The 12,006-nt window shown below is 40.6% G+C and overlaps 1 protein-coding gene and 1 long non-coding RNA gene across 2 annotated transcripts; one reads left to right on the forward strand and one right to left on the reverse strand.

Annotated features, from left to right (window-relative positions):
- Nucleotides 1–2,379: 2,379 nt before the first annotated feature.
- LOC120033334 (eukaryotic translation initiation factor 2 subunit 1-like) lies at nucleotides 2,380–3,363 on the reverse strand. Its single transcript, XM_038979635.1, has 2 exons — nucleotides 3,226–3,363; nucleotides 2,380–2,969 (listed from the first exon to the last, which is right to left on the reverse strand). The coding sequence occupies exons 1-2, from the start codon at nucleotides 3,337–3,339 to the stop codon at nucleotides 2,844–2,846; spliced, it is 240 nt and encodes a 79-aa protein (XP_038835563.1). The 5' UTR covers nucleotides 3,340–3,363; the 3' UTR covers nucleotides 2,380–2,843.
- A 6,415-nt stretch (nucleotides 3,364–9,778) lies between these two features.
- On the forward strand, nucleotides 9,779–11,903 carry LOC120033369. The gene is made up of 3 exons (XR_005473951.1): nucleotides 9,779–9,907; nucleotides 11,459–11,515; nucleotides 11,649–11,903. It is a non-coding gene; the product is annotated as an uncharacterized LOC120033369 (long non-coding RNA).
- Nucleotides 11,904–12,006: the final 103 nt, after the last annotated feature.

Consider the following 12,006-nt stretch of genomic DNA (forward strand, 5'->3'; position numbering starts at 1 on the left):
AAAAATATGAGATCATTTCAGGTCGTAAAGTCAGTGCTCTACAGGCCCCAGTTGGATGACGTTCAAAAACATTTTTCCCAGGCAGGCTTCATCAACGCGTCAAACATCACTTTGCAACGAGCTGGAGGCTCATTTTTAAAAACATTTATTTTGAACATGTATCATGTATTTTGAAAACATACTTAACTGTTTAAAACCAGAACGTTTTAATACATTTTACGAGGCATGTTTTACCTTGCTTCAGATTAGCCTATTAGATCTCCTCTTTCTACATTTCTAAAGGATATTTTCATCTGTCACATGAAACCGCTTGACTGTGCAGTGCCCTCTCGACAATGGTGTTTTCCCGCCAATTGCATTATGGAACGAACATTCCTGCGTAGCCTACTTACTGCCCTGTGTGCATTACTGCGCTTATAATCTTAAGAAATAATCGTTTATCAAAGCTAAGCTAAATGTTCTGATCTGTTGCATCAGACTGATTGCTTTTTAACGTCTTTGTTTTATGTAGCCTAGGCCTTCTGGCCTACTGGTTGAATTTGGGATCTATCTTACCACAAATGTCCAGACTCTGGAATAGACGATCTTTCTCGACAAGCTGACCAATATAATAGGTAACCTAAACTTTTCTACTATAGTAGATTCACATAGGATAGTGATTTTGCTGTTCATTAACTTACTCATTTTGTTGGCTGAGGAAAAGTAAATGTCGACAGTTATTCTAACATGTTCAAAGTGCACATCAGAATTTGGTAAGATTTGGCCGCATTTTCCTAACATAAACCCTGCTACACAGACTCGCGATGTTGTGTCCCAAACTAACGTTAAGCAAGCAAAAATCAAACCGCTATGCAAGCTAACTACGTAGCTAGCACGATATTTACCTTGATTGAAGGTCGATTCATCTTCATAGTGTAGTATACTATGCTGTTACTAAGCAGTGATGTAGTACGACAGTGTTACGTTACTACACCTAATAGGAAATGCACATGCGCACTAGTGTGCCCGGGAACTGTAGAGCACGAGAGGTTTTGACTAAACGAAAACTAACTGTACTCCCGTCTCCTGCCTGGTCATTTCTCCACAACACAAATATTACACATAGTTTGTCGCCCTACAGAGCTAGCAATTTTGCAGAGTCGTATATATATTTTGCGACACTAGATGATTGACTAGTAAGCCTTCAGGGTTGTTACGAGCTACCGACTGCTAACACGGAATTCTGGGATTTGTAGTGCAGACAAACTACAACCAGAGATAATAGCAAAAATAGAATAATGAGCCAGATTCAGTTTCTACAGGAAGCTCAGGGACCGGCAGTGGTAATTTACTCATCGATTAAAAATGTAATCTCAATACAGTTTTCTGTTCCCAAAAATAGAATATGTTACGAACAGAGTAGATTAAGTTATGTAGACTTTACCTTTTTAGAAACTTTGGTAAAAGTGCGTTGTTTAGATGCGCATTTCAGAGTAAGCGTTCCATAACGGAAAAACGCAAATGTATTCAAAAACGCCCCAATAGGATCTCACTATCTCGTGCTTGTCCTGCCGAATATGATTAATTTGCTTATTTTGTGAATGGGTGGAAGAAGGTCACCTAGCTGTTAGTGTTGGACTAGTAACCCAGCCGACAAGGTTGATTTGCCCTTGAGCAAGGCACTTAACCTTAATTTGCTCCAATTTGCTTAATTTGCTCTGTACTGCCATGGCAGACCCTATAAAGCACCACATTTCACTGTACATATCCTGTGCACGTGACAACAATTAAACATCTTATTTAAAATCTTTGATAAAGGCTAGAGTACCCACATGGACCTTTCTCCAACAGCTTCTGCTATAACTGCATCCCACATTTAATTTAAGTGCATGTTTCACTTTCAATCACTTCTAACCTGATAACACATATTTACTTTTCTATTTGTTTAATGTAATGTTAAGAATGTAGTCCTGACAAAATAGAAATATATCCAGAATGCACCCTAAGTTATAAAGATCTGTGTGAGTTGGTTAGGTGAGCATTATTCTCTTCCGCCCGACATTTCACTTGAACCATATTGAGCAGGAAAACAACAAGAACGCTATTGTCCTTTCATGGAGTTGGGGAGATAGTCAAAACCACTTTCAAAAGTACTCATTTCTAAAATATGTCCTTGCTATATATAAAACACTTGTCTTATTATATTCTCAGAATCTATCTAAACCCCTACTCACTCTAGCCTGGTCCTATACTGCACGTGTCACAAAGAGTTGGTTAAAGAACATTCAGCACGGGACCAGGCTACCACCCCACCAACCCAAGCCTTGTCCCATTTTGTATTATATGTGCTGTAGCCAACTCTTCCACAGAGAGGAGTTGGCTACAGCACAAAAAGGCTAATCCTACCCCAACCCACCCGTTCTTATGCAATTCAAACAGCTAGGGTTCAGTGATCATATTCAGTTGTTATTGTGTCCATTGGTATAATCACAGAGGCCTTTCCCAGCCCTGTTTGGCAGTATGACAGTCAGTGCCTGTAGCCATCTCTCTATCAGTCTCCCTGAGAGGGTCCCTGCTACTGATCCAAAGGGTTCAGTTGGAGAGACGTTCTAGAATGCTTGATTTGATATGAAGTTCGTCATCTCATCAGACAAGGCCTGTATTCATGAAATATCTCAAAATAGGAGTTCTGATCTAGGATAAGTTTAGCCTTTTAGATCATTATGCATAAGATTACATATGGGGGGGTGGGCTGATCCTAGACCAGCACTCCTACTCTGAGATGCTTTATGAATACATGCTCTGGACTGCATATGTATAATTGGTCTCGTCGTCGTATCCAATCCCTCAGTTCTTCATCTAGTTTAGTCCTCTGCCTTGGCCTCCATCTCTCCATCCTCGTCATCTCCGTCCACCTCAGCGTTCTCTCTCTCCAGTTGCTCCAGCTGGCGGGCCAGCTCTGTCTCATCTATGTCGGTCACAACCTTCGCCTGGAGGGGAGGAAAACATATAAGACAATTAACACATGGACATTGAAAGCGCAATGTCCTGAACATTGTTGCTGTTTTTAATACTGTTTTAATGTGAGATCTCTGGCGAGTAAGACTTCCAAAGCATGTATTACATATGGCAGGAGTTACAATTTTCTGTTTTACATGAAACTTCTACCACCCCACCTTGGACTTTCCATTGTCCCCCTCTTCCTAGTGTATTAAAATACAGCAAACATGATTTTTATGTAAAATCCTCCATCTGGATGTTAAACACTCCTCGCTTCTCCTCAATCTTCTCTTTGATGGCAGCCATGGCTTGGTTGAGGACAGAGAGACCCTCTGTGCGCTCCAGTGTGGTGGTGGTCATGACGTAGCGCGGCGGCGCTATCAGATTAATCTGTCAGAGACCCAAAGAGACACAATGTTGTGATGCATATAGCCTTTTCCCTGACACAGATCTTGGACTAAAAGTCACTTTCAGTGGATGCTTTTGTCTTTTTTAATAAAAAAATGTATGTATATACAGTACCAGTCAAGAGTTTGGACACACCTACTCATTCAAGGGTTTTTCTTTATTTTTAACATTTTCTACATTGTAGAATAATAGTGAAGATATCAAAACTATGAAATAACCAATATGGAATCAGCTAACCAAAAAATATATTTTATATTTGAGACTCTTCAAAGTAGCCATCCTTTGCCTTGATGACAGCTTCGCACACCATTGGCATTCTCTCAACCAGCTTCATGAGGTTGTCACCTGGAATGCATTTCAATTAACAGGTGTGCCTTGTTAAAAGTTAATTTGTGCAATTTCTTTCCTTCTTTTAATGTGTTGTGACAAGGTAGGGTTGGTATACAGAAGACAGCACTATTTGGTAAAAGACCAAGTCCATATTATGGCAAGAACACCTCAAATAAGCAATGAGAAACGACAGTCCATCATTACTTTCAGACATGAAGTTCAGTCAATGCGGAAAATTTCAAGAACTTTGAAAGTTTCTTCAAGTGCAGCCGCAAAAACCATCAAGCGCTATGAAACTAGCTCTCATGAGGACCGCCACAGGAATGTCCCAGAGTTACCTCTGCTGCAGAGGATAAATTCATTAGAGTTACCAGCCTCAGAAATTGCAGCCCAAATAAATGCTTCACAGAGTTCAAGTAACAGACATCTCAACATCAACTGTTCAGAGGAGACTGTCTGAATCAGGCCTTCATGGTCGAAGTGCTGCAAAGAATCCACTACTAAAGGACATCAATAAGAAGAAGAGACTTGTTTGGGCCAAGAAACACAAGCAATGGACATTAGACCAGTGGAAATCTGTGCTTTGGTCTGATGAGTCCAAATTCGAGATTTTTGGTTCCAACCGCAGTGTCTTTGTAAGACACAGAGTAGGTGAACGGATGATCTCCACATGTGTGGTTTCCACCGTGAAGCATTGAGGAGTACAGGGTCTGAATACTTATGTAAATGTGATATTATAGTTTTTTTTTTAAATATACATTTGCTAAAATGTCTAAAAACCTGTTTTTGCTTTTTCATTATGGGGTATTGTGTGTAGATTAGAAGCCTATCAGAAGCTTCTAAAGCCATGACATCATTTTCTGGAATTTTCCAAGCTGTTTAAAGGCACAGTCAACTTAGTGTATGTAAACTTCTGACCCACTGGAATTGTGATACAGTGAATTATAAGTGAAATAATCTGTCTGTAAACAATTGTTGAAAAATTGACTTGTGTCATGCACAAAGTAGATGTCCTAACCGACTTGCCAAAATTATAGTTTGTTAACAAGAAATTTGTGGAGTGGTTGAAAAACGAGTTTTAATGACTCCAACCTAAGTGTATGTAAACTTCCGACTTCAACTGTATACACACACACTACCGTTCAAAAGTTTGGGGTCACTTAGAAATGTCCTTGTTTTCTATGAAAACATACATGAAATTAGTTGCAAAATTAACAGGAAATATAGTCAAGATGTTGACAAGGTTATAAATAATCATTTTTAACTGAAATAATTGCTTTCGTCAAAGAATCCTCCATTTGCAGCAATTACAGCCTTGCACACCTTTGGCATTCTAGTTGTCAATTTGTTGAGGTAATCTGAAGAGATTTCACCCCGTGCTTCCTGAAGCACCTCCCACAAGTTGGATTGGCTTGATGGGCCGTTCTTAGGTACCATACGGTCAAGCTGCTCCCATAGCTCAATAGGGTTGAGATCCGGTGACTGTGCTGGCCACACCATTATAGACAGAATACCAGCTGACTGCTTCTTCTCTAAATAGTTCTTGCATAGTTTGGAGCTGTGCTTTGGCTCATTGTCCTGTTGTAGGAGGGTATGGCATAGCGTTGCAAAATTGAGCGATAGCCTTCCTTCTTCAAGATCCCTTTTACCCTGTACAAATCTACCACTTTACCACCACCAAAGCACCCCCAGACCATCACATTGCCTCCACCATGCTTGACAGATGGCGTCAAGCACTCCTCCAGCATCTTTTCATTTTTTCTGCGTCTCACGGATGTTCTTCTTTGGGATCCGAACACCTCAAACTTAGATTAGGCTGTCCATAACACTTTTTTCCAATCTTCCCCTGTTCAGTGTCTGTGTTCTTTTGCCCATATTAATCTTTTCTTTTTACTGGCCAGTCTGAGATATGGATTTTTCTTAGCAACTCTGCCTAGAAGGCCAGCATCCCGGAGTCGCCTCTTCGCTGGTAACGTTGAGACTGGTGTTTTGCGGGTACTATTTAATGAAGCTGCCAGTTGAGGACTTGTGAGGCGTCTGTTTCTCAAACTAGACACTTCAATATACTTGAGCTCTTGCTCAGTTGTGCACCGGGGCCTCCCACACTTTCTATTCTGGTTAGAGCCAGTTTGCGCTGATGGATGCTGATAATGGACCTCTGTACGCCTACGTAGATATTCCATTCCAAATCAGCCATTTCCAAATACAATAGTCATTTACAACATTAACAATGTCTACACTGTATTTCTGATCAATTTGATGTTATTTTAATGGACAAAAAAATGTGCTTTTCTTTCAAATACAAGAACATTTCTAAGTGACCCCAAACTTTTGAACGGTAGTGTGTGTGTGAACTTGTTTTCCTCCAGTGTTTGTAAACATTGTAAATGTAAACAAACACTGTATAGCCTCATAACATGGTTAAAACAATGTGTGTCCAAAAATGGATGTAGCACCTACCCCTTTTTTTATTTTTTATTCTATCAAATGTGTGCGAGTTTGAGCATGTGTCCATTAGGCCTATGGATTCTAATGTACTTGTCCTCTTGCTCAGTTGTGCACCGGGGCCTCCTACTCCTCTTTCTATTCTGGTTAGAGACAGTTTGCGCTGTTCTGTGAAGGGAGTAGTACACAGCGTTGTACGAGATCTTCAGTTTCTTGGCAATTTCTCGCATGGAATAGCCTTCATTTCTCAGAACAAGAATAGACTGCCGAGTTTCAGAAGAAAGTTCTTTGTTTCTGGCCATTTTGAACCTGTAATCGAACCCACAAATGCTGATGCTCCAGATACTCAACTAGTCTAAAGGCGGCCCGTTTTATTGCTTCTTTAATCAGAACAACAGTTTTCAGCTGTGCTAACATAATTGCAAAAGGGTTTTCTAATGATCAATTAGCCTTTTAAAATGATAAACTTGGATTAGCTAACAACGTGCCATTGGAACACAGGAGTGATGGTTGTAGATAATGGGCCTCTGTACGCCTATGTAGATATTCCATAAAAAATCTGCCGTTTCCAGCTACAATGGTCATTTACAACATTAACAATTTCTACACTGTATTTCTGATCAATTTTATGTTATTTTGATGGACAAAAAATGTGCTTTACTTTCAAAAACAAAGACATTACTAAGTGACCCCAAACTTTTGAACGGCAGTGTATGTCAGAGCGAAGATACAGTGGCATAGTATAGAATACAGTATATACATATGAGATGGGTGATGCAGTATGTAAACACAATTAAAGTGACTACGATACCGTAGAATAGTGTGGGGTGCAGTTTATACATATTGTGACGACCCTCCTGCTCTGTCTGCCGTATTCTTTCGCTTTGCTCTTGTTTTCCTTATTAGGATGTTGGCGGGCAGGGCTGGGAGGGTCGTCAGCGACATGGGACACACCTGGGCCAGGGTGTGTTCCCGGATAAATGCACCAATTCCCCATTCATTGGGGAGACTCTCCATGCAGACACATTTATAGATTTTTGGTTGTGGCATTTTTGTGGCCGTTTGGTTGCTTTGGCACCTTTCAACACCCCTCATTATCACATTTATGCACACAAACACTCACACTACTGATTACTGACTACACACACCATTGTTAATTGTATTTAGTTTACTTCAGTTAAGGAATAACAAAATATATTTTTGTTATCTCCACGAGCTGGTTTGTGATGAGTAATGCTAGATATGGAAACATTATTAAAGTGGCTAGTGATCCATTTCTAAAATTGGCAGTGATTCCAAATCTTTGTCTATAGGCAGCCGCCTCTGATGTGCTAGTGATGTTTCGCAGTCTGATGGCCTTGAGATCGAGAGACTGAAAAGCAGCTTCTGTCTACAGACCCTGGTTCGATTCCAGGCTGTATCACAACCAGCTGTGATTGGGAGTCCCATAGGGAAGCGCACAATTGTCCCAGCGTTGTCTGGGTTTAGGGTTTAGAACGTCATTGTATATAAGAAATTATTTTTAACTGACTTGCCTAGATAAAGGTCAAATCAAAACATGTAATTAAATAAATTGTCTTTGTTATAGGTCTGTAATTTGTTGCAATGCTTTTTTGTCATTTTATTGGCAATGACATGTGACTTGGATCATTACCGTCATTGAGGGTCCTCCCAAATGTGAGTAAAATGATGTCCTCTGTTTAATGGGGTGATTGTAGTCTATTCGGGTGGGAGTGGCTACTATTTTGATAACAGGTGAAACAAAAACAACTGTATCGCCTACCCTTAGCTTCGTCCAGCAACTACGCATTTGTATTAACATTTATTTGATCAATTCTGACTTTTACAGGTTAATATAAACGTAGTTTATAGCCTATCCTGGAAATGTGAGTCCTATCTATCCTCTCTGTTTGTTTTGGTACCCAGTGCCTGAAAAACAATGAACATGTGCTTTTGATGTATCATAATAAATCTGCGGTAGTCAGAAAGTCCAATTGAATGGAGAAATCGAATGGGATATTGCGCTCACTTGTCAGTTAACTTGTGGACTGTTTAGTTCTATCCAACAAAGACGTGATAAACCCGAATCAGAACGTATATTGTGACGCAATAAGACGGTTTTATTATGCGTTCTGGTTTCATGTCCTTGCTCTTATTTTTGACATTGTCTGCCCAGATTTTGATATTTGCCTCTACGATCAACATCCTGCGAATTGTTCCAGCCTTGGATTTGCTGACGTTTAGGCTTCATCTGCTCATAGTCGAGCAGAACCAGCCAGCCCAATTGCCAACATGGCTGTAAATGTTTATTATGTATACATTTTTATTTTATGTATTCATCATTTCATACCCAAAGCCGCAGTCGAAAGGAGCTTCTCCGACTTCAAAAGATGTGCAGACGAGGAATGCAGTGGTAAGTACTTGGCGCTAAACTCAAGCGAACTTTCAGGATGCTTCCATCTTTCCATAGCTAGCTAGCTTGACCGGCGTTGTCATTTCAAAGGGATAAACTCGGCTAACCTAGCGCAACTGTCGTTAACGTTAGTTGTAAATACTGTAATGGAACAGTTAGGGAGCAGGTCTCGAACCCTCGACCTTCTAGCCCGAAGTCCAGCGCGCTATCGACTGTGTCGCAAAAGCATGCTCGTGCGGCAGAGTCGATTTCCGCGCTTATAACCCCAGGGTCCGGTGCACAGTCGATAGCGCGCCGGACCTCGGGCTAGGAGTTCGAGGGTTCGAGACCTGCTCCCCACTGTTTCATTACATTGGTGTCAGAAGTGATCGGACCTTGCATCCACGACAGTGTGTGTGCTTGGCCGGTGAGCGCTTTCCTGTAAGACGTAGAGTCGCAAGCTAGCGCGAGGGCTCGTGCGGCAGAGTCGATTTCCGCGCTTATAAACCCAGGGTCGTTACACTACCAATGCATAATAACCTAAGCTTGCTTAGTTGTAGCCGAAGCGAAGTCTCGGCCTGTGTTGGCTACTGCCTGACTAGTTGCCAAATTCTGAAACTATATTAACTGTGTTTTTGTAGTAACTACGTTAGTAGCTTGCACAAGCTTTCGGCCTATATATTTTCTTGAACCCAAAGGCAAAGCCACACAAGGGCCCATAGCTAATCCAAACTTGTGAACGTTGACTAACTAACTACATGACAACTTGCCAATTGATCTGACAGTCTTCTTAGTTAACTAACTAGCTAGCTACACACAATAATAGAGATGTGAGCTTAATTGTAATCAACTACTATAGTTACTTACTAAACTGACCATAAATATATCATACTTCTGTGTTGGCTTAGGAAGCAAATTGCAAGATGGTGTATAGGCCTGGTTAGCTATAAAGTTAGCTATTGTTGACATAAAATACTGGCATGTCATTAACCCCTCTGCTTGCAAGTTCTTCTCTTTTTACATCTACCTTATCAAGACAAAAACAATATTATATTTACCCTTAATGCTTGGCTTTCCTTTTGGATACTCTGACTCTGTAAAAAGAGAAGCAGATAAAACAAGGCTTACTTTAGTGATGTGTAGGGTGGACGCTGAGGTAATGGGCTGGAATCTTTGGTATGCGTGAAACAACTGATCTTTGAATCATTCCTCTCCACAGTGCTCCTGTGCCGGGGCAAAGCTTTCAGCGATTTCACCGGACCAGACTGTCGGTTTCTGTCATTTAAAAAAGGAGAGACTATATATGTCTACTATAAACTCTCAGGCCAAAGGACAAATATATGTGCAGGGAGTGTAAGTATGCGTTAATATTAAATTACAGTACCTGTCAAAAGTTTGGACACACCTACTCATTCAAGGGTTTTACTTCACTATTATTCTACAATGTAGAAAATAGTAAAGACATCAACACTTTGGAAAACACATGGAATCATGTAGCAACCAAAAAAATGTTAAACAAATCAAATATATTTTAGATTCTTCAAAGTAGCCCCCCCTTGTCTTGATGACTGCTTTGCACAGACTTGGCATTCTGTCAACCAGCTTCATGAGGTAGTCACCTGGAATGCATTTCAATTAACAAGTGTGCCTTATTAAAATGTTATTTGTGGAATTTATTTCCTTCTTAATGCGTTTGAGCCAGTTGTGTTGTGACAAGGTTGGGGTGGTACACAGAAGATTTGGTAAAAGACCAAGTCCATATTATGGCAAGAACAGTGCAGTCGCAAAAACCATCAAGCGCTATGATGAAACTGGCTCTTATGAGGACTGCCACACGAAAGGAAGACCCAGCGCTACCTCTGCTGCGAGTTAACTGCACCTCATATTGAAGCCCAAGTAAATGCTTCACAGAGTTCAAGTAACAGACATAGCCCAACATCAACTGATCAGAGGAGACTGCGTGAATCCGGCCTTAATTGTTGAATTGCTGCAAAGAAACCACTACTGAAGGACCCTAATAAGAAGAAGAGACTTGCTTGGGCCTAGACACACGAGCAATGGACATTAGACTGGTGGAAATCTGTCCTTTGGTCTGATGAGTACAAATTTGAGAGTTTTGGTTCCAACCTTCGTGTCTTTATGAGATGCAGAGTAGGTGAACAAATTATCTCCGCATGGGTGGTTCCCACCGTGAAGCATGGAAGAGGTGTGGGGGTGCTTTGCTGGTGACACTGTCTGTGATTTATTTAGAATTCAAGGCTCACTTAACCGGCATTCTGCAGTGATATGCCATCCCATGTGGTTTGTGCTTAGTGGGACAATTATTTGTTTTTCAGCAGGACAATGACCCAACACACCTCCAGGCTGTGTAAGGGCTTTTTCACCACATTCACCCGACCTCAACCCAATTGAGATGGTTTGGGATGAATTGGACCACAGAGTGAAGGAAAAGCAGTCAACAAGAGCTCAACATATGTGGGAACTCCTTCAAGACTGTTGTAAAAGCATTCCTGTTTCAACAACACAACAAGCATTTTGCTACACCCGCAATTACATCTGCTAAACACGTGTATGTGACCAATAAAATTGGATTTGATTTGGGCTTCTTTGAAGAATCTCAAATATATTTAGATATTTTTTTGTACACTTTTTTTGGGTTACTACATGATTCCATATGTGTTATTTCATAGTTCTGATGTCTTCACTATTATTCTACAATGTAGAAAATAAAGAAAAACCCTTGAATGAGTCGGTGTGTCCAAACTTTTTACTGGTACTGTATATGATAACATTGCAGTCTAGAAGGAATGTTGAAGCTTTTTCTGTTTTGTTAACATGTTTCATTCTCTGTTTTGTTTCCATTTCTTACAATGGGTTGGTAACCGTTTTGGTTACTTCAATAAGGACCAACTCGTAATCAATCACATATACACTGAAAAAGAATTGGAGATTCCTGCTGAGGTAAGTCAATAAATAGATGTAGGCCTAGTTCACTACTGCCAATGCATCATCGCTTAAAACATTGTCTGGAATGACTGAACTTCTTTCTGAAATAGGTAGTATGACTCAAACAATGTTTTCTTTTTCTTTTCAGGAAACCGACATTGTTTGCTTTGACACTGGACACGATAAGTTTGACAGTTATGCCATTGATTCACTGTTAGGTTCCTCTTTATTGTTAACAGACAAGGAGGAATCTGTGCAAGTAACCACAGAGACTTTGTACCTAAACAAAAGTGCTGAGAGCACCACGGTGGAAGTGGATGAGCCTCCACCTGAAGTGACACTGTTAGAAAATGATGAGATTGATAGGGATGTACCTGAGGACATTGATAAGGTTGTAGAGGTTCCAGATAATGATCATCTGAGACATTTTGAGGCTTTAGAGTCCTCTCTGCCTCAGCCTGAAACTCTTGACACAAAGGGAGTGGAATCTAACACTGTACTTGAGA

Source organism: Salvelinus namaycush, chromosome 3 (genome assembly GCF_016432855.1).
Source record: "Salvelinus namaycush isolate Seneca chromosome 3, SaNama_1.0, whole genome shotgun sequence".
In the NCBI taxonomy this organism is placed as follows: Eukaryota; Metazoa; Chordata; class Actinopteri; order Salmoniformes; family Salmonidae; genus Salvelinus; species Salvelinus namaycush.